Consider the following 23,893-nt stretch of genomic DNA (forward strand, 5'->3'; position numbering starts at 1 on the left):
AGTGCTGGGATTAAAGGCATGCACCACCATGTCCAGCCAATTATAAATTCTTAATTTGCCAAGCTATAAACTCTTCTTCCTCGGACCATGTCCTTAAAGGTTTAAGGGAAATGTGTTAATACCCTTGCTCCCATCCTTGATGCTCCCCCTGGATGGTTAAGTTGTGCAAATGTTTCATGCTTCAGTTTCTTCAGCTGGAAACAGAACAGTAGAGTCCTGTGCTTTGGGTCACTGGGATGAGAGGATGAAGTATTGGAGCTGAGTCTGACACACAGTGTGTTCTCAGTATGACTAAGACAATGTGTTGCTTGTATTACCAGGCCATAGTGTTAGCTAGCGCCTGTTTTCCTGTATGTCCCTGACCAAGTCACTTAAAATCAGTTTCCTCAAGGTGACACCCTGGACATTCTAACGTCTGGCCTTGATCATACAGTGACTAGACAACACTCTGGCCTTCTGTCGTGGTTACATTTTCATTGCTGTGATAAAACACCATGGCTAAAAGCAGTACAGAAAGAAGCCTGTGTTTTGGCTTAGGGTTCCAGAGAGAAAATCAGTAACAGCAGGGGAGGCATGGCAGTAGACAGGAGGTTATCTCTTTTTACAGGATGTGTACGAAGCAGTCTGGACGTGCTGCAAGGCTATAGATTCCCCAAACCCACCCCACAACCCAGAGGTGTACTTCCTCCAACATGGCTCTTAAGAGTTCTATAACCACCTCAAACAGTGCTACCAACTGGGGACCAAGTGCTCAAATATCTGAGTCTTTGGGGGAGCATTACTCCTTTAGAGCACTACACCTTTTCTTTTATGCTCATGGGGGACACCTGTCAGTTAGTAAACACACACTTACAATTCACTGCAGTGCCATCCAACTCAATATAACTCATCAGCTCGAGGTGAGGTGTTAATCACACTCATTCAGAATAATCCCCTGTGATTTCAGACTCATAAAGTACGTGGCATTTCTAAGTCAAGTCGAAAGGCCACTGGTGACAGATCTTCCTCTCTGCGTCTTCCAAATCTGAACACACTCTGTCATTATGCATCCTTTCTAGTGGACAGAAAAAGCCTCTATGCCCTTAAGGACTTAAAGACCTTTTTTCCTTAAATCATGGAGAAAACAATGTTTAGCTTGTTGCTGGAAAATTCACTTGTAATGACTAAGTGGTTCTAATTATTCCATCCTTGTGGGGGGAGTTCCTGAATGCTGGCAAGCCTTTCCTGGAGGTTGCAGCAGATAAGCTGCTCAACTTTGGTGAAAACAAGACTGTGGATCTTGCCAGGTTCAAACAGCAATGACATAAACAAAACACCAATTATGATTCCAGGGAGGTAGACAGTCTTTTCTATTTAGTCAAAAGTAATTGATTTTCCCTGGAGTGTCACTTATACCATAATGATTATTGGAAGAGAGACAACTTAACCGAGCGAGGCAAACATAAAATGAGACGGGCTACAGATCTTGGCTGATCTTGATGGCCTACCCCGCAGGCAGAGCTAGAGAAATTCAAGAAATTGAGGCAGGATATTTACACGCTTTCCCTGATATTTATTATTTTTATGTCTGTATGTTATTTTTGAACTTCTAAAAGAATTTTAAAAACTACTTTGAAAAGTTTTAGTTATTTTATACATATGACAGCTCTGTCTTAATGCAAGACAGAGATTTGCATTACAGAAGCATTACAGATGGTTGTGGGCCACCATGTGGTTCCTGGGAATTGAACTCAAGATGTCTGGAAAAGCAGACAGTATTCTTAACTACTGAGTCATCACTCCAGCCCCTTAAAACCTACACTGAATTATGTGTTCTATGTGTGTTTGTATAGACACATGAATGTAGGTGCTTCTGGAGGCTAGGTGCACTACTGGACTACCTGAAAGTGAAGCTATGGACAATCACGTGCTTACAGTATGGGTTCTGGAAACTACACTCTGGTCTTCTGCAAGAATAGTATGAATTCTTACCTAATGAACAATCTCTCTAGTCCTTGGTATTTAATTTTCATACTAAGTGTTCAATTTATTAATTTCTTTTCTATTTAAGCAAAGAGGAGCTGAGGGTGGACAAATAAAATAGTAAACTAAAGTTAATTTGGGGGACATTTTCTATTTAATTGACACCAGTTTACTCTCAAATGTAAAAGGCTGATTAAGTCAATGTTTAAAACTCAAAAGTTTATCCAAAAGTAATCTTTATTTCAGAAACCTGTGGCTTTATATTTGAAGACTTTCTAGGTATAATATAATCTCAGTCAGTCTTATAGGCAGTTGAAACAGATGAATGAAGAATTAATTCTATATTGAAAGATATGTAGTAACTCAAGTCATTGGTACTTCTCAGTTGCAAACTTAGGCAGGGTCTAAAAGTCACAGGACGTTAAAAAAAGCATTTATTACACTATTACCTTTCTCTGAATTTTACCTTCATTCTTTCTATATACATCTCTGAAAACTGTTAAAAGTAAACCACATTATTTTTCTCTGATAGACAATCAGAAAAAGATATGGAATAGAAATACTTCAGGTTCTCCCATTTCTACTCTAGGAGATTTCTGGGAACAAAACTGACAATTCAAAGAGTATATTTCCTTCAGAGTAAAAACTGTTCAACCAGGTATTTCAGAAGATCTCCAGGTATACAGTTCCTTACTACCAGATATTTAAATCTTTTTATACCCAGCACATATCTCAGCTTGTTATAAATGTGTATTATTTTATATGTGTACTATTAAAAAAAGAGTTTCAGGATGCTAATATTTTCCTGCCTATACTATCTCTTTCACACAGTCGCTTGAAAATTCTTGATGTGTCATGTACCTGTGCTTTTGGGTGCCTCTCCTTTCTTTACATGCACTGAAATGGCATGGGCATAAAACTTTGTGCTTTGCCCCCCCCCCTTAAAATGGCTGTTCACACTGAAAATGTTCACTAAACATATTTTATGTTTTCTTTTTGCCTCTAGTTTGGGTTTTGCAGTTGATAGAGCCATTACCATGGACCATACTAATGTTCAGGATATAGATCTCATAGGTTTGACAAGTTCTGTGCCACTATTGCCCTAATGTATTTCACAGGCAGGACAGATTGTAGGTCAATGGTTTTATGGCTGACATGGTATTCACCCGTTTTCGTAGCCTACAAAATACTTTCCTGCATCAAAGAGACTAGAGTGTAGGGGTGGAGGCTCCATCTAGGCACCAGCTCAACTTCTCCATGTTCAGTGAGTAGTATGGATAATGTCCATAGCAATGTGGCTGCGTTGTCAGTTTTCAGAGAACAAACCTTTATCTTGGTATCAGCTTGGGTTATTTAGGGATTTCCATGGAACCCCTTTGGTAAACAACTCAATTGAATGAAACCTAACACCTCTCGTAGAAGTCTTGTCTGGATACAGGAGATAACTGTATACATATTGGAACTCTGTATTCCTCATTATTAGGAGTTCTTCTTTGGATCACTTTTAGGAAATAGTCAACCAAGGTCTGATTTGACTTAATATCTACTGCGCAAGAAGTCTCCCACATCTGACACTGCTTTGGGAACCAAGAACTAGAGACTAAATAGTCAAGAGACATAAAGTAAAATCAAGCACTACTTGTATTTAAAAAAAAAAATCAATGGAATGATCCCTATTGATATTCTGCCATTGTCATAGGTCAGCGCTATATCCAGTCATCATTAGAGAGGCTTCCTCAAGCAGCAGATGGGACAGATGCATAGACACACAGCCAGACATTATGCAGACAGAGCCTAAACTGGAGTCTCCACCAAATGCTAACCCTTAGAGCAGTGGAAGAGGAGGTGGAAAGATTGTGAGAGTCAGAGAGGACGGAGGACAGCAGGAGAACCAGGCCCTCTGTGTTAGCTATGCAAAGTGCATATGAACTTACAGAGACTAAATCAGCAAGCACTAGTCCTGCTCTGCACCAGGTCCCCTGCACATACACAATAGCTCTTAGGCGGTATTGTCATGCGACTCCTGACTATTTGAATAAGTGGGTCTCTGGAACTTTTACCAGCTTTTGGGACTTTTTCCCTCCTGTTGGGTTTCAGCATCCAACTTTCATATGAAAGTTATTGTTTCATCTTGAATTGTATTTTGTTTGTTTGTTATTTATTAGAAGCCTGTTCTCCTTTAATGAGTGACAGAAGGGAGTAGCTACAAAGGGGATAGGAGGTAGGGAGCAACCAGCAGGAGTACAGGGAAGGAAAACTATAATCAAGATATATTATATGAGAAAGGAATCTATTTTATTTTTAAAAAAGGAAAGAATTTTCTCCACCACAAGGTAATCATTAAAACTGAAGTGGTTCTTTCATCCAAATTTTTAAATATGACATTTGAAAGCAGAATATGTAAAGAAAATCATCCTTTAAAAATGCTTTCTTATTCATGAATAACATATGTATGCATTTATATGTACATGAAAATATCTGTGATAACTATATCTTTTAATATATGTGCATATTTGTTTAATAATCATAATTCACATCACTATTGGTATACCTATTATGAGTGCTATGTGTTATTATATTATGTGATATATATATATATATATATATATATATATATATATATATATATATAAAATTTTCTGTACTGGTAGAATTAAAATGTTAAGAGTAAATAGGAAAAAAAGAGCATATATGTCCTGAATTATTTAAAACTACTAATGCACATAAAAATATTAAAGTCAAACATTGGGTTAATAATTTGGTTGTGATAATGTTTTATTTCCTTCTGGCTTACCCAACTGCTCTTTTATTCAGAGGTACACCAGGAATGTCACATATGATTGATCTTGGTTCCTCACTGTTTGGCTTTGTGTCAAAACCCACCCCCCCTTTTTTTTCCTTGATTAGCAACAGCAAAGTAGGATTGACCTCAGGTGTCACAGTACAAGGAAACTAGCTGGTGTACTCCATGTCAAAACTTAAGAAGGTTATTAAAATAACAACAAAATACTCAGGGCCCCTGGAAATGGTTGTAATGGCAAAAATTAAGTGAGAAATATATCTTCGAAATGTATGATAATTCAGTGCAACACACACACACACACACACACACACACACACACACACACACACACACACACACGGTATTTGAACCAAGAACACTGCTTCCCTCCACTTCCTACCTTAGAAATGCAGGCAGTCCACTGCTTCCCTTTGTCTAACTCCAAGCAGAAGTTGTATAACATTAGCACTTCTCACTACGCTGCCGACCTCCTTTTGCTGATGTTGTTGGGGGCAACTTTAACTCAATTATAGCTTGGGCATTGCCCAAGACTAGTGGGGCCTTACATTTTGGCCCAGTCCATGGGGTAGTGTTCCATGCTGGAAAGTTAAAGGAAATTAAATCTCAAGGAAATATCTTCCCTGCACTGTACAGCACTCGAGTGCCAGAATGGTAGAATCAGAAAAGAAGTTCATTTAGATCCATACACTCTCTTGCAATTCTAATGTAGGGTGAAAGATTTTGCAGGAGGTCCTGGCAAGCAAGACTGGTGAAAGGAGCCAGTGTAGGTTCTAAGCAAATAGCCGTCTCTGCACTCTGAAATGACTTCTTAGAAGGAATCTGACTTGGAAGAATTTGTTTGTAGAGAAATTCATTCCCCAGAGAAGCTGGAAATATTCAGTCTGTCTACAATTAGTGAAGTTTAACAGCTTAAATGAAAGTTGAAATTACTGAGTTTATGTGATTCTACCTACATGCAGGACCAGAATAGAGAAACCTATAGACAGATAAGCCCGACTAGTGTGTGCTGAGCGTGAAGAAGGATTGGCTGGATGATAACTATGCTTTAGTGTGTAGAGAGGTAGATCACTGGTAAAACTTGCCTGGGATACCAGTGGTAATGGGATTGAGTTAAGTGTTAGCTATATTCTGTGTAAACTTCATCTGAAAGCTTTCTTTCAAAAATTACGCAGTGTCGACACAGGATGACAGTGGAATGCTAATTGTACACGGTATCTGTAAGGTGTTTTCTTGGTTTGGGGATGAGAGGGCTACAAGTTGTAGAAGGAGACTGTTTTGTGTGGGAAGGCAGGTATGTTTTATCTTCACTAAGTCTTTCACACAAGTTTGGGTACTGCACACATAAAGCTTTGTCTTTGGGAATAGAGGATCTATGCACAGGATGCCTGCAGTGACCTGCCTAACCTCGGATAAGTCATCTCATTGAATAGGGTTTTATTTTTCAATCTTCAAACAAGGAGCAGGAAGTTTACATGCATACTCGTGTTCAACCTGTGGAAAACCCTGATTCGTGAGACAAAGTCGGTTCGCAAAAGAAAAGACATGTCCCCACATAGAATTTAAAAGGGAGTTTGGATGTTGGGCATAGCAAATCCTGTAATCCCAGTACTCAGGAGGATTGTGGCAAGGTTGATTCCAGCCTGTGCTATATTGAGAGCCCTAAGCAAGTATAGGGTAAAGAGAGAGACCATGTCTCAATAAAGAAGTGAGAAGATTTGAAGCACCTCCCCCCCCCCCCGCCGCGTGCAAAAAAAATAGGTGAGGGAGGACTGGTTCCAGTACCTGCTTCATATTATGCACATCCCTTTTCACATTGCTCTTCCTCCTTATGATCTTTTCCTTTCCTCTTACAGTTTACCTTCTAGTTTTAGGGACTAAACACATATGCAGGTGCGCTCACACAAACACACTCACTCACATGTGTGCATGTGCACACATGTTTAACAAACATTTCATGACTAGTTGTACATATTAATAAAATTTGTTGTGATATTTACACACATGTGTATAGTGTCCATTGATAAAATCCCTTTATGTGTCATGATTGCCTCACCCTCACCTATTTCCCTTTGAAATTGATGTTTAAGTTAGTATATAAAAATGCAAAGCAATGGGTTTCATTATGGTAATTTGCAGACATAGGTTGTTTTTATCAGTCTCTGTTCCTTTTCCTGTGTTCTGTTTTATGGCCTTATTGGGGTGGTCTGCTTCCAGCTCCCCAGTAATGCTCCCATGTAATATATAGCCCATTATTCGCTCTTACCCTACCTTCTGCCTTATGATCTCGTATTCTTGTCTCATGGTGCCCTTTATAATGTCATGACCTATGCCACTGCTTGTTTATCTATCTATCTATCTATCTATCTATCTATCTATCTATCTATCTATCTACCTACCTATCATCTATCTATCTATCTATCTATCTATCTATCTATCTATCTATCTATCTATCATCTATCTATCTTTCTTTCTACATGCATATATGTATAAATGTATATGTATAAATTGAAGTATAGTATATGCACATAAGATTAAATATTTTTTCTGACTCTGCCTTAGTTTGCTTGGCAGTATGATTTCCAGTTCCATATTCATTTCCCAACACATGATAATGTTTTTCTTTATGAATGAATAAAATCCCATTGTGTAGATGTACCAGTGTTTCTTTTAGCCATTCGTATGTGAATGGACATCTAGTCAGATGCCCCATCTTTACTATTGTGGATAGTGATGAAATAACCTGAATCTTTGTACAAGGATCTTTGTAGCAGGAGACTGAGCTCTTTGGTATATTCCCAGATGGGAGAGTTGGGTCAGGTGGTCTTCTACTTTTAGTTCTTTGAGAAACCTCCATACTGATTTCCATAGTGGCTGCTGTCAGTTTACATTGCCACCTACATACTACCTTTCTCAAGTCCTCAGTTCCTCAGAAGACATATGGCAGCTCATTTGGCCAAGCATATTCTTGGTTAACTCCATCACTATCACAGCTTCTTAAGGGTTATCCGAGTTGGACTTCCTTTGAGAGCTCCTAGTATATTATGTGCACGTGAATGCCTAGAATTGGAGGCATAGCATACAGCATTTTCACCAACCTGATTTTAGAGAAACTCCAACAAATTTATTTTCTGTATAGTGTCTGCTGAAACTAGGGATGTGAGGAGCACACTATTTGAAAAATCATAAATAGTTGGATTTTAACAGGTTGTAATCATACATGACTATCATCTCAGAACTTGGAAGGTTGAGACAGGGGCTATACATATTAGATATTAGAGGCCAGCATGGGCTATGTAGCAAATAACAGGTCAGCCAGTTTGGTCTAAACAACAAGACTGTCTTAAAACAAACAGATAAAAATGTTTGTGTGTAGAGCCTTGTAAGTTTTTGTATTTTTAGCCTGGGGTGATAGCTTAGCTGGTAAAATGTTTGCTGCATAAACATGATGCTCTGAGGTCAGTCTCTAGAACCCATATATAGCCTGGATTTAGAATCTGAGTACAGGGAAGACAGACGTGCATGGATCTCTGAGAATTGATGGTCAGCTATCCTAGCCAAATCAACAGGCTGCAAAACAATGTAACTCCATCTAAACAAACAAGCTGCACTGAATCTGAAGAATGACACCTCACATTGATCTCCTGTCTCCATTGCTGTAGACACAGCCATACATATGTGTACATTTAAGATGACTTTATACTTTTACATTTAATCACAGAATCTCGGAAATTTTGGAAATCTTTAATTCATTAATGATGCTGTTACAACAAATCATAGAGATGATATTTGGGGGCAACTGAACTTGATGCCTCTAAAATTGTGATTCCATCTGTGGTCTATGAGTTTATCAGAACAGCCCTGGTCTTACATCAGCCCAGTAATAAAACAGAGGTGCAATCTTCAAATCTAGAAGTAAGTCTTTAAAAGGAGTTAGTGAGGTTATGTTAGATCAATGTAATTTTCCCCTAAAAGCTGGAGTGTTGTGTTACATTTAGTTGTGTTCCAAGTATTTAGAGAGCAGCTCCAGTGACCATAAGTCTCCTCTAATGCCTCTACTTTTCCCTGTGTTCACCTCCAGCAGAAGTCTCCATGCCTGCAGAAGGTCTCTACACTTAAAAAGGAAAGGTGTAAAGCCAGGAGGAAGTTGCCCGTTGTACCCTCCACAGTTAGATACACTCCCCAAAGAGCTCATTAACCTTAAACTGTTACTGACCATTTTTACACTTTATTGCCGGAAATGTCTATGGCATTTACTCCCCATTCTACTCATTCATGATCCCACTGAATAATTTTTCACTGGACTTTCCCTCTCGTTACTGAGTTATTAGTGAGTATCCAACGGGGCTGGGTATAGTGGGACTCAATAAAGATGTGCAGTGCCAACATTCAGAGAGATCACTGAATGCTGGGATCAGGACAAAATACATACTTTGAATATCAGTAACTCCAGTCTTGAACATATGTAAGTCCTCAAATAAAGCTTCAGACATTCCCATTTTGGGTTCAGGAAAGAGGGAGGTTATTTGTATTTCTTACGTATTTTGAAATCTGCTGTATCCAGGATGTCAGTTTTGTTTTTGTGACACCAACAAATATCATCTTTGGGCTACTTGTGCTATTTCATTCTTCTCCCTTCCAAACCAGGGAAAGTGGCAACGCTGTGCAAGATACTGTCTGGAGACACTGTCAGATGCACACAGCTTAGCTGCTCATTTGGCCTTAGCACATACTGGCAACATTTGATCTTGTTTGGTTCCTTGCTAGAAGGAACCTTTGAGTCATTCATTCAATCCATGAACATATCATGCTACTGTTCTATGACAGGGACATGAGGAAATTCTTGCCATCACATAACTTCAGTTACAGTTTCTAGAGGCAGGGCTAGTGGGAGACAAGGGGAAAATGAAACACATTACAATGAGTTTATGGAAAAATATGAGGATCACAGGCTAGAGTCATATGAGATGCAACTGTGGTGGAGTGTCAAGGAAGACCCTTTGGGGCAGCAGTTCTCAACCTGTGGGTCATGACACTTTGGGAGATAGAATGGCCCTTTTGTGAGGGTCACATATCAGATATCTGGCCTATCAGATAGTTACACCATAATTCATAGCAGTAGGGAAATTCTAGTGATGGAGTAGCTCTGAAATAATTTTATGGTTTGTGTCACCACTTCATGAGGAGCTGTATTAAAGGGTCACAGCATTAGAAAAGTTGAAAACCACTGCCTTAGGGGGTGGCATTTGGGTACAGCTGGAAGATGAGAAATTGCCAAGAAGATCAGCAAAAGCATTCTAGGTAGAGAGAAAGGGAAGGGAAAGAACTGAAGTGAAAACATTTACACTCAGTGTGGGTCTAAGCTGACTGGAATTCGGTGGTGATGGGAAAGCAGTGCATGATGGGTACCGTGTTACTGAGGACAGAATCAGGCCAGGGGTGGCTTTGTACTCATGGCAAAGAATATGATGTCTGGAAGAGAAAAAAAAACTTTGTGTTCATCCTTCTGTTGATGCTCCAGCAGGTATAGTCATATCAGTCATAGTCAAATGTCATAAAATGTGGGCTGAATAAATCTCACTCTAAGGGAGACTCTCGAGCTTTTGTTGCTGTCACGTTGGGGATAGATTCACTGGAACCAGAAAATGGAGAGTTGTGGGGGCTTTTTTTCTGTAGCACTGATGAAAGAGATGATACCTGGCGCTATGGTGGTGGCATCATTATGGAGAAGTGGAGACCTCAGAGCCATGCTTCGTGGTCTAAATCCCTAGTACCAGGTGATGGGGTGATTCGGGGGGCTTGGGCTCAGTGACACCGGGAGAGGTGGGCATCTCAGGAGAAGGAGGTTAATTGTACTTTTCTGTACTTGTTCATCTTGCAGCTCTAAGTAGGGATCCAAGTAAAGGTGTCCAGGCCTTAGTTGGGGATTCCATGATTGGGGCTCCAAGAAGCAGCTGATGGTGGCACAATGTTTGTATTATGTCACTGTACAGACTGGATGAGCCGACCATAGAGAAAGCAGATCACAGCAGAGATGGTACAGAATAAAAAAAAAAGTGTGTCCTAGTATCTGAGGTTGGATAGCAGTGCAGAAATTGGCAGGGAAGATTAAGGTTTGGCATGAGATGTAAGGGAAGATCTAGCATAGAGTCAGAAGAAAGCAGCATGAGCAGGTGTTGTCCAGCTCTGTGGAGTCCTCCCAGGCCTTGTAACCCATGGACAGGGAATTAGTCTTCACATCTGCTGTTTGAGTTTGAGGGTAATCCTCTGGTACTGGACTTTTTTTTTTTCTATTTGAAAAATAATTAAATCACTATATTAAAACGTACTAAGAATAAAGAGTAAATTACCAGTCTTGTGACAAGAAAGATTTTCAATGGAAACATGAAAACACAGCCATGAAAGACTGAGCCAACTGAATAATGAATGGGGATTCCTGGGTGGGGAGGAAATGTTAACAAACAAATTATTTTCCTCATAAAACCCCACTGAGGAGATCATAAGGGGATTTTTTTCAAGTATGAAGCTACAAGGTTGTAGGAAGAAGAGCAACCAAATATTCAGATTGTAAAGCTGATGAACAAGTTGCGGTGACCAATGACCAACACTGTGGAGGTGTCCTCTTGAGGCTGGCTAGCTTGTAGAACTTCAACCCACCCCAAGGTTGCATAGTCAGAGTTGAAACCCTCACATTATCTTTTGTTTTGAGGCAGAGCCATGCTGACATTTCAGACTCCACACAATGAACTCTTAAAGCAATGTGGTAGGTGATACACAGTCCCCAAACTCTGGAGTAACTCTGGGAAGAGGTGGAAACAAGGTGAGCTGGATAAAGATCGGCAGAGTTTAAGATGCCAGGTATGGTGGTATACATCTTTAATCCTAGCTTTCAGATTGTAGAGGCAGGAAGACTCTAAAGTTGAGGCCAGCATGTTCTACATAGAGAGTTCTAGGCCACCAGGCCTACATAGTGAGATCATGTCTCAAATCCCTTCCCACCAAAAATAAATAAATAAATAAATAAACAAACAAATAAGTAAATAGGCAGCTAGAAGCTAGACACCATTGAGAGTTGTTAGGTAAGAGCCCTTACCCACATTAGCAAAATATCAAAGTTGCATTTATCCATGTATCATCTTTATATGTATGTGTGTGTGTGTGTATGTGTGTGTGTGTGTGTGTGTGTGTGCGCGTGTGTGTGTATGTGTGTGTGTGTGTGTGTGTGTGTGTGTGTGTAGTACTGAGGACTGAACCAGACGCTCCTAAATATTAGGCAAGTACTCTGCCATTGATCTGCATAATCCAATTCTTTAGATTAGGAAAAAAAACAAAATAAACAACCAGAAAAACAAAACAAAACTGAGACTGAATCTCTAAGCTAGCCAGGCTGGCAATCCTGCCTCAACCTCCCAAGTAGCTGAACTTAGGGACACAGGCCAGTAGTGCAGGTGCTGAAATTGCATTCTTCGTAGGTCATAAAGAGGGTCTGTGGATTTATAGGTACCAGGTACCAGTCATGAACGCAGATGCTGAGTTACTTCTCCCAGAGCTCTTACTCATCCATCAGGGTGCCAGAGAGCTGACCACAAAAGCTTCATCCTCCTGCAGGAATCTGAAAGATTTTCTCCGGGGAACATGACCTGCCTGAGTCCAGACCCAAGATTTGATGTTCCCTCAGCTTAATGACCCAGCTAGGTCTTCTGCAGAGATTATTCGCGTGTTCGCCACTGTTGTTCTTCTCTCCGAGGAATCTTCCCCAAGAGATCTGCTCCCCAGAGTTGCTCTAGGAGCTTTCTATCTGGCGATCAGAACTGTTTGTTCTTCTTGCACGTGTCTCTAGTGTCTGTTTGGGGGACTGAGACGCCTTTCTAAGACTGTGTGTTCCTCTCGAAGGAACTCGGGCATTTCTCATGCTCAGGGGTATGATAAGCAGTGTGGCTGCTATAGGCAGAATTCCAGATGACCTCTCAACTGTCTGTGACAATACTCATATCTTTTGTTACTGTCTCAGTTTTATAACCTAAGCCAGTAATTCTTATTGCATGATTTTCTCCCTTTTCCAGTATGTACATGAAGACAAATGCTGCATTGTTTATCCACAAAGCACCTCCCTTCTCTGGTCTAAAACCAGCACAGGCAGTTATATGGAAGTGGCAATATTCTGGAGTTGGCTGGGGATGGTTCATGCAGTGGGCTGAAAAGTGGAAAGTGATTTTTTTGTTTTGTATTTAATTTGTTCTAGTCTAAAGCTAACATAGCCACACAAAAGAGTTTAAAAACAAGAAAAAAGAGAATTTCCTAAAGAGTTCGGAGTACTCAGGGATCCTCTGCTTCTGTCCCTTTATATTTGAAGGTGTATTGCTTTTGGAGGCCCATGGACTATGTGAGGCAAGTCATTGAAATTTCCAACTCTGAAGAGAATGCATTAACTGCTGCTGCTATTGCTGCTGGTGCTGCTGGTGCTGGTGCTGCTGCTGTTGCTGCTGCTGCTGGTGGTGGTAGAGCTGCTGCTGCTGCTGGTGGTGGTGGTGGTCCTGCTAGTGGTGTTATTACTATGATGCTGCTGGTGATGGTTTGGTGGATCTGGCAAACATAGTCCACTGATAGGCAAAATTTTACCCAAGAAACACATGACACTATTTAGGAACACAGTAGCTTTGGAGAAAAGTAAGAATTTGGAGAAAGAAATACAACAGCCCAGTCTTTCTTACTTGTTCCTTCCAAGATTTATGTCAGTCTTTCATATCCAAGCTCAGAAGACCCAACCCTGCCATTTTCATAATTTGAAAAATTAAAGTCAGATATAATTATATGAACAGGTCCCATTATGCCCTACCATTAATTTGCTGGTATTTATTTGTTATCTTTTTTCTTGCCTATGTTGTCCTTATAAAATATAATAAATGGTTCCCACCCTTTTAAGTCACAGGCATTTGAAAAGTGGCCCAACACAGCTCCTGAAATCAACTGTAGGGTGGTCAACAAGAAAGATGTAGATAGGCTGATGTGTCTTCCTTAGCTTTGTTTCAGTATGAGGCAACAGCCCCATTCTCACTCAGTTACACTGGCATCCTTCACTTCTAGCTCTCATAAGATGTCCTTTATATTACATAACCAACATGCAATAAACCATCATGTTGGTGGTCTTCGCAAGGATTATTCTTTAGGGAGTTGTTTGCTATGAGTAGGAATAAGGAAAACTTCAGTTGTTGCTTGATGCTTTTTTTTGTAACTTCATAGGAGAAGAGACCTTCCTTGTCCTTAACAAGTGTCTCGCACATATATAATCAATAAGTGCTTAAAGTTAAAAGAACATGTCAACCTATAACAAGAATCTAGGTCTTATAATCTGTCTGTACATAGATTCTCCACACTGCTTTTCACACAACAAAACTGTGCATTAAGCCCAAGGGAATCCTCACCTACTTAATCCAACAACTAGAATTATTATTCAACTGTTGGAATCTGAGGCCTACGAATATCCAATAATAGGTTTTGTCAAGTTTGCCTGGATGGTATTCATAAAATGAATGCACTCAGAATCAAAGGAACCAGAATCCTTCTAGTTCCATCTTCTAACAACCTGCATAAGAATTTTCTCCATGGGATCTTCAGTCAGTTGATTTTTTTAGTTCTTTGAGGCTTAATTGAGCATATGGGGCATCTAATTTGTAAAGGTTTTCATCAAGTGGAACATTATGGATGTGTACATTTATTGCAATTGTTGAACTAGGACTTGATGTAAGAGCTCTATGTTGCTGTTTGATGAGAAAGTTTGAGAGAACAGATGAGGGAGAATGAACTCGAACCACTCATAAGGCTAAAAAATTAATTGAGTTCAAGTCCATGGCTTGGTTTTTAATATATATATATATATATATATATATATATATATATATATATATATATATATATATTTCAGATCAGTGGCATATTCCATATGAAAGAACAAGGTAATGGCATGTCCAGGTCAGAAACAAAAAGCATGGTTTCAGATATTTCAAGGAGAGGTCAAAGCAGAAACAAACATCCAAATCTCATTATAATCAGATCCTAGGCAATTAAAAATAATTACTAAACCTGATAAACAAATTCAGTGAAGAAGCTGGATATAAAATTAATTCAAACAAACCAGTGGCCATTCTGTACACAAAGGATAAACAGGCTGAGAAAGAAATTAGGGAAACAACACCTTTCAAAATATTCACAAATAATATAAAATACCTTGGTGTGACTCTAACTAAGGAAGTGAAAGATCTGTATGACAAGAACTTCAAGTCTCTGAGGAAAGCAATAGAAGGAGATCTCAGAAGATGGAAAGATCTCCCATGCTCATGAATTGGCAGGATTAATATAGTAAAAATGGCTATCTTGCCAAAAGCAATCTACAGATTCAATGCAATCCCCATCAAAATTCTAACTCAGTTCTTCACAGAGTTAGAAATGGCAATTTGCAAATTCATCTGGAATAACAAAAAACCTAGGATAGCAAAAACTATTCTCAACAATAAAAGAACCTCTGGTGGAATCACCAAATCTGACCTCAAACTGTACTACAGAGCAATTGTGATAAAAACTGGATGGTACTGGTACAGTGACAGACAGGTAGATCAATGGAACAGAATTGAAGACCCAGAAATAAACCCACACACCTATGGTCACTTGATCTTTGACAAGGGAGCTAAAACCATCCAGTGGAAAGAAGACAGCATCTTCAACAAATGGTGCTGGGTCAACTGACAGCATGTAGAAGAATGCAAATTGATCCATTCTTAGCTCCTTGTACAAAGCTCAAGTCTAAGTGGATCAAAGAACTCAACACAAAACCAGAGACACTGAAACTTACCGAGGAGAAAGTAGGGAAGGGTATTGAAGATATGGGCACAGGGGAAAGATTCCTGAACAGAACACCAATGGCTTGTGCTTTAAGATCAAGAATTGACAAATGGGACCTCATAAAATTGCAAAGCTTCTGTAAGGCAAAGGACACTGTCAGTAAGACCAAGGAAACCAACAGATTGGGAAAAGATCTTTACCAATTATATATATATATATATATGCTATTATAGTAGCAAAAAGCTGGAAAGAACCCAGATGTCCCTCACCAGAAGAATGGATACAGAAAATGTTGTACATTTACACAATGGAGTACTACTCAGCTATTAAAAACAATGAATTTATGAAATTCTTAGGCAAATGGATGTGTCTGGAGAATATCATCCTGAGTGAGGTTACCCAATCACAAAAGAAGACACATGATATACACTCACTGAGAAGTGGATATTAGCCTAGAAGCTCAGAATACCCAAGATACAATTTGCAAAACACATGAAACTCAAGAAAGTGGAAGACCAAAGACACTTCGATCCTTCTTAGAATGGGGAACAAAATACCCATGGAAGGAGTTACAGAGACAAAGTTCAGAGCAGAGTCTGGAGGAATGACCATCCAGAGACTTCACCACCTGAGAATCCATCACATAAACGACCACCAAACCCAGACACTATGGCAGATGCCAGCAAGAGCTCCCCTGGGACTAAACCACCAATTGAAGAAAACACACAGAGGGACTCATGGCTCTAGCTGCATATGCTGCAAAGGATAGCCAAGTCGGTTATCAATGGGGGAGACACCCTTGGTCCTGTGAAGTTTCTACTGTGAAGTCCTAGTATATGGGAATGCTTGGGCCAAGAAGTGAGAATGAGTGGGTCGGGGAGCAGGGGGAGGGGCAAGAGAATAGGGGATTTCAGAGGGGAAACTAGGAAAGCGGATAACATGTGAAATGCAAATAAAAAAATCTAATAAAATTTTTTTTAAAAAGAAAAAAAGAAAAGCAAGGAAAACAAGAACACTATCAAATCCTATCATCTTCACTGCAGGAGAGAGTAATAAACATCTTTTATAAAAATATTTTCTTCAATACCAAGTAGCAGAGCAAATAAACAGATGTAATTCTGCCTGATTTATTAAATCATTGGTTCAGCACATAATTGAAGACCCAGAATCCCTATTGCATTGAATCAGACGCAAAGAGTAGCACAAGGGAAATTTTCACTGCAGTTGGAAAAATAAGACACATATAAAAAATTAAACCCAAAGCAAAATTAAGTGTGAAATGAGCTGTATCTGGGTTCAGATGGAGGAAAGATTAACTAAAGACTGAGTAACCATAGATGATTTCAAGAAAGACACTCCCAGTGTGATCATGTTAACTATTGTGCGTAGCAAGAGGCTAAGAAAAACTAAGGGCAACAGAAGCCAGAGTCTTTATAAAGGCAGAGAGGTAGAGATGCAGTTGGAGAGAAAGCCTGGAGCCTATGAGTTTGCTCATCTACCAGAGAGTGAGGAGATATAAGCCGGCAAGTGAAGCTATTGAGCTATTGAATTATTTTTTAAATAATGCCTCATAACATGGTGATGATGCCTTTTTGCAGATGAAATGGGCTGGCAATAAGCAGGCTGATTTGGAGAAAGAAGAGGAATTTAAGAGGAAGGGATAAATGAGGAAATAGAAAATCTTTGGAGGGCTAGTCCTTCTGTCAGAGAATGAAGGTCATCACCATGGAAAGAGGATGCTTGTTATGAGCAGGAGGAAGACAGTTTGTAATTTTGAAACTTACATGACTGTAAGAGGCTATTTTCCTAGTGGTTACACTCTGTGTGTTAGAAGCACCTTGGTGATAAGTATAGACACCTTTAAATTGCCACTTCTTTGGCACAATACAATGGAAACCTCCCCAAGGGGTCATGTTTATTAGGACTGTGTCAGGAGCCAGGATTCACAATGAGCAAGAATTATTTTAAGACCACGAGCTTTAAGTATTTTCTTTACCTCTTATTTTATCTATCTATCTATCCATCTATCTATCTATCTATCTATCTATCTATCTATCTATCTACCTACCTACCTATCTATTTATTTATTTTACAGCTTTAGAAAAATCAATTTTTTGTATTTTAAGGTGATATAAAATTTAAATTTCAATGTACACAAAAATATTTTTTGAGGACAATTTGATTCATGTAGCTGTTGTTGGTATCTGCTTTTATACTAGCACACTTGAGTTGAATAGCTGGAAAGGGACTGAATGGTTTCTAGTCCAGATTCTAACAGCAAATTGACATTTTTTTCACTGAAGAAGAATGGAAAGTAGTCATTAGACATGCATTGCCCACAACAGAAGCAGACTTAAATTTGGTTTAGTTTTGTATGGAGGAGCTACATGGAGGTCTCTCCTGAAGCTGTCCAGTTTCTATGCTTTTGAAAAGCAACAGCAGGGCCATGTTTGTACTTCCATTGAGGACTTTTAGTGAAGCACTACATACAAAGCATAAAGCAAGCCATAGGAACCATTTAGAAAGTGGAATTCTCTTCTGTACCAGTGTACTTCTGGTCTTTCTGCTTCTTATACCAGCATAGGCATATTAGAAGGCAGGAAATGTTCAGAATGCACAAGAAACAATTCACAGACCATATGAAGTTCAAGAAGAAGGAAGACGAAGTATGAATATTTCAGTCTTTCTTAGAAGGGAGAACAAAATACTCACGGGAGTTAGAGGGTTAGAGGTACTTGGGAGGAAGAAACGACAAGGAGGGGGTAGAAAGGGAGCAGGATCAGGTATTCAAGGAAACAGGAGTGATATACAAAGGGTCAGGAATTTGAACAGAGATGTGTAGAAATGGGGGATGGCAAACTGGGGGTAGCTGACAGCAAGTCCCAGATGCCAGGAAAGCAAGAGCCTCCCAGGACCCAACTTGGACGAGATTAGCTGAAATACCTAACAAGGGGAGGAAGAACCTGTAGAGATCATATCCAGAGGTTAGGCAAAGCCCCCCATTGGGGATAGGACCACCACTCATCTCCAGATTTTTAGCCCAGAATTATTTCTGTCCAAAGGAAATACAGAGGTAAAAGTGTGGAACAGAGACTGAAGGAAAGGCCATCCAGAGATTGCCCCACCTGAGAAGTCATCCTATATACAGACACCAAACCCAGACTGTATTGAGGATGCCAAGAAGTACTTGCTGACAGGAGCCTGATATAGTTGTCTCCTGAGAGGCTCTGTCAGAGCCTGACAAATACAGAGGCAGATGCTCACAACCAACCATTGGACTGAGTGCGGGGTCCCCAATGGAGGACTTAGAGAAAGGACTGAAGGAGCTGACTAAAGGGGTTTGCAACCCATAGGAAGAGCAACAATATCAACTAACCAGACTCTATTAAGATCCTCTCAGTTTTTAGAGCTTTCAGGGACTAAACCACAAACCAAAGAGTACATATGGAGGAACCCATAGCTCCAGTCGCATATGTAGCAGAGGTTGACTTTGTTGGGCATCAATGGAAGGAAAGGCCCTTGGTCCTGTGAAGGCTTGATGCACCAAGGTAGGGGAATGCCATGGCAGGGAGGCAGAAGTAGGTGGGTGAGGGAGCACCCTCATAGAAGCAAGGTAAGGGGGGATGGGATAGGAGGTTTCTGGCAGGGAAATTGGGAAGGGGGATAGCATTTGAAAGGTAGATAAATGAAATATCCAATTCCACAAAAGAAATGAAGAGAAAAATGCTAAAAAACTGGACAGGAAGGATGGAGAAACACATACTTGGAGAAACACGGCCGTTTTCCTCCAGGTGAGCAGTACCCCTTTCCCGTGTTGGTGGATTAGTCCGTTGTATTCAGTGAAGCTCAGCTGGTCAACCCACCCTTCCCTGACATGACCATCCTGAGGTCACTACTCAAATCCAGGACCCTGCGTGGTGCGTGAGGAACACCAGGCTGAGCCCTTGATTTCGCCTCCTTGACAAAGGTTCACTGATCCTAAGCCTCTTCTTATATGAAAGCAGCAAAAAATTACCACAGTTGTTCTTTCACAAGAACGTATGTTCTTGGCATTTTGTCTTCTCTTTTGTGATACACACACACACACACACACACACACACACACACACACTTGTGCACACACATGCACATGCACACATACACACACTTCTAGTCATTATCCCACTTTATCTTCTTTTTCACAGCACACTTTGTCAAGAAGACTACCAGGCTACACTTAGTTGAGTCTGATTAAGTCCTATGGGGAGGAAGAAATCTCCTTTACGTCACCCTCAGAGTTTCCAAACAACCACACTCATCCCTAGTTGGCAATGCTTGTGGCAGGGAATGCCAAGTCAGCATCTATTTGTCTTTTAATTTCTATGCATTTTTCTTTATTGTGTATACATAATTAGAGCTATAAAGAGTCAAGAGCATGAAATTTGTCTCTGATGTTCTGTTTAAGGTTCTCTCAGATTCTATAAAATCACAACATTATGCTTGTTCCTTGGCTATGAAATGCTCTTGGGCAGGAGTGTATTTTATTCATTCATATGTTAGTGTAAGCAAAAAAAAAAAAAAAGACATCTTGGGGTTCATTTTGTATCACATACACATTTCCCCATCTCACCTTTCTTTTCTTCCTTCCTTCATTTTTATTCTCCCGCTCTTTCTCTCCCCTTTCTTTTTCTTGTTACACGAGGTTTTCTCTGAAGAATGGAACAATTCTATCTTCTTAGGAAGAAATGACATCCACTAGACAGCCCGGCATGGGAGGGCGTCCGAGAGGGTAGTAGAGCGCTACTTAACAATTAAATATATAGGGGATATTTACTTCAAAACATGGACACGACTATTTGGCCCATACAATCACATGGGAGGCAATAGAGGAGCCACAAAGAGAGATGAATCAGTGAGGAGACATAGGAAGGGATCTATATCTATGGCACAGCCACCCAACCAAGCTTCAATACTGCTTTTGAGGTAAAAAGCAGAGGTACCGGAAGGGTAGTGCTTGAAGCACTCAGGTGCAGACAACTTGCGGGAGTTCAGGATGCACTGGCTTCCTTGTGTTTGGAGTAACCTCATACACTAGACTGGACTTGTGCACAGAACATTCGCATAATCTGGAAGAGCAGTCTCATCTGGGCAGTGGAGCCAAAATAAAGAGCTGTGCGATGTTTTCCCTTCTCTGCAACTGCCTCTGTACACTCACTGTTGACTTGAGAGGTCAACGGAGCATGCTAAGTTCCACACATTCTCCTAAAGAGACGATCTAAGATTCACAGTCCTAGCTTGGAATGAAAACCCGAGGTTGTTTATCCTCTGAATCATACTTGCACTTCTCCGGGAAGTGCTACCTGAACAATCAAACAGCCGGTGTCTGGGGTGGCTTGAGAGAACTTGCTGGGAGGGCAGTCCTCTGTGTCCTATGCTCTGGATCTCTTTTATCGCACTGTGAGCGTTTGGAAGCTTCTTTAGTGTGTGGCCACTAGATTCGAAATGGCAAAGGGAAGAGATAACTATGTCCCAGCTCTTGCCCAGTTCTAGGAGAATGCATACTTTCTGTTTAAATAGTTTATCAAAATCTAAAGTTGGCATCGCTTTCCCTGCCGTGTTCTTTCCCCCTCTTAGTCATTCTTCCTCCATCACACTCTTTCCCTCTCCTCGGGCTCTCTTTTCCCCGTTAAGAAGACCCTTAGAACTCAGAACTATCCGCTGCTATTTGCAATGCCACAGGTGCTCTCCCTGAGATCCTGTGTGTCTAAGTGTAGCTCTCCTATGTTTTCTACTTTACTTTCTCTTTTATTTTTCCTGCTTCTCTAGGGAGTGTGAACCCCTAGAGTAGATGTGTCCTCCAAACTACCCTTTCCCCCATTCCCTGGGATTCAAGTTTCCACTATGGCCTTCCCTGACAAACGCCACCAACTCGCCCTGGAAAGCCACAGGACAGAAGTGTCTGTCTGGGGGAGTGTGCCCTATTGTAGCCTTTGGTCAGGACAGAAATATTTCAGTCCAGCAGATATCAGTCTATTAGGAAAATAATAATAGTACTCAATGCTCAAATGGGAGCCACACAGCTGTCCCCGCGATGATACTCACAGTTCAATGGCGTTCCGGGGGAGGTCGGGTGGAATCTCGGTCACCTTGCTATCTTGGCAGAGGAAGACCCTGTTAGAGCAATGACACAGCCAGTGATGACATCCAGATCCCGAGCCCAAGAATGCCAGCAAGGAGACCAGGAGCAAGGCCATGCTTATTTATCCATCCACCTGCTTTCTTCCTGCTCCAGCAGCGAAAACCTCCACGGATTCCCTAGGCTCCTCCACACACTGTCGGGATAAGAGAGATCTGTTTGGAGGACGGGCAAAGTCACGTGACCCACCAAGGGATGCTTTTTTTTTTCTTTTGTCGCTTCCAGGCAAGTAAAATTAATGTGTCAGTAGAAACTATATGTATTAATATATGATTGTTATGTGGTTAATATTTGTCAATAAGCATCTGTCTTGTCCTTCAATACCTATATTTTCTATTCCTTGACCCCAAATGACAACAAATAGAAACTTGGTGCATATTTAGAGATATCAGTCTAATGGACTGATATCAGCAGATTCAAATTATTTTACTGCACGGAGGTCCCTACTGGTCACCACTCTCTTCTCAGTGATATCAATGACCTTCCCTTCCCCTGCAAGCACATCCATATGATACATCTCTAATGTACTGACATGAAGGGGACAAAATTTACATTTAGTATTTTGCGTTGCTGTTTTCCTGAGACCTATATGTTATAAATCATATATCTGGGCTATAGTTAGCTTGTGATTAACAACATAAGCTGGTGTTAGCTCTAAACCGCTGTGGGTGGGTGATAGGGTTCTCTGTGGAGACAACTCACTTCTGTGACCTCAGGCGTGGGATGCTTCTGGTTGCAGCGTTCACCAGTCATGCGTAGTCTTTCTGGCATCTCTTGCTTTCCCCTTCCTAACTCTGAGAACTGTCCTTTCTTCCTATTTCAAGAGTTGGCACGAATAAATGTATCACATCTATACTTTTAATTTTCGAGATTTCCTGTGAGTGACACCCTAGGTATATGCAGTGGCATTTTTAAGCTTAGTAATAAAGGGTTTGAGGAATATTTAACAAAAGTGAAGGGGTTTTGTTCTTTCAACCCAGAGTCTATGAACACTAAAAACGTACACATCTCTAAGATCATGTCTACAACTTACTACCTGCTAAGACTACCTTCAGTACCATCTTTGCATACAGCAAACATCATCTCCTGAAAATGGTTATACACTGGGGGTTAAATGGTGGCCTGCATCAGTCCCAGGGCTCTGACCACTCGGGGGCAGGATGCAGGAATGTTTTTTTTTAATATTTTCTTTATTTACATTTCAAATGCTATCCTGAAAGTTCCCACTCCCACTTCTTGGCCCTGGTGTTCCCCTGTACTGGGGCATATAAAGTTTGTAAGACCTCTCTTCCCAATGATGGCCAACTAGGCCATCTTCTGGTATATATGCAGCTAGAGACACAAACTCTAGGGGTACTGGTTAGTTCATATTGTTGTTCCACCTATAGGGTTGCAGACCCCTTCAGCTCCTTGCGTACTTTCTCTAGCTCCTCCATTGGGGGCCCTGTGTTCCATCCAATAGATGACTGTGAGCATCCACTTTTGTATTTGCCAGGCACTGGCAAAGCCTCACAAGAGACATCTATATCAGGGTCCCTTCAGCAAAATCTTGCTGGCATATGCAATAGTGTCTGGGTTTGGGGGCTGATGATGGGATGGACCCCCGGGTGGGGCAGTCTCTGTATGGTCCATCCTTTCATCTTAGCTTCAAACTTTGTCTCTGTAACTCTCTCTGTGGGTATTTTGTTCCCTATTCTAAGGAGGAATGAAGTATCCACACATTGGTTTTCCTTTTTCTTGATTTTTCTTGTGTTTTTCAAATTGTATCGTGGGTATTCTAAGTTTTTGGGCTAATATCCAATTTTAACTGAGCTTTCCCCACACCACCGCCAGCATGAGAAGCCATAGGACCCTGCTCCAGGGGTAGGGCAGTGCAGTTTGAGGTCCCTGGTAACTGCCAGAGCAGCGGTGGGCCTGCAGGGAGGCTGGGTCTGTCTGGCTCTGACTCATGGGCACCCCAGATGTTGCTGGGAGTCCACAGGGTGGATATAGTCCGAGGAGGAGAGGGAAAAGAGGGGGGTGCTCTGGCTGGGTCCTGTGGGAAGGAGAGTCCCTGGCTTGTTCAGTGGGTGGCTTGACTTGGTGGAGGCCATGGCTGGGAGCTGCTGAGGGCCTTCTGA

At 40.8% G+C, this 23,893-nt stretch overlaps 1 protein-coding gene across 2 annotated transcripts in view; it reads right to left on the bottom strand.

The window, feature by feature from the left end:
• Fshr (follicle stimulating hormone receptor) overlaps window positions 1-21,901 on the bottom strand; it is a 173,920-nt gene extending 152,019 nt beyond the window's left edge. Inside the window, exon 1 of one of the 2 annotated variants that reach the window (XM_021218039.1) lies at window positions 21,680-21,901. In XM_021218039.1, coding sequence (XP_021073698.1) covers window positions 21,680-21,831 — 152 coding nt within the window. In that variant the 5' untranslated portion in view covers window positions 21,832-21,901. The remainder of the gene's footprint in view (window positions 1-21,679) is intronic. The other variant, XM_021218040.1, reaches the window with a different exon arrangement.
• Window positions 21,902-23,893: the final 1,992 nt, after the last annotated feature.

Source organism: Mus pahari, chromosome 18, assembly GCF_900095145.1.
Source record: "Mus pahari chromosome 18, PAHARI_EIJ_v1.1, whole genome shotgun sequence".
NCBI classification, from domain to species: Eukaryota; Metazoa; Chordata; class Mammalia; order Rodentia; family Muridae; genus Mus; species Mus pahari.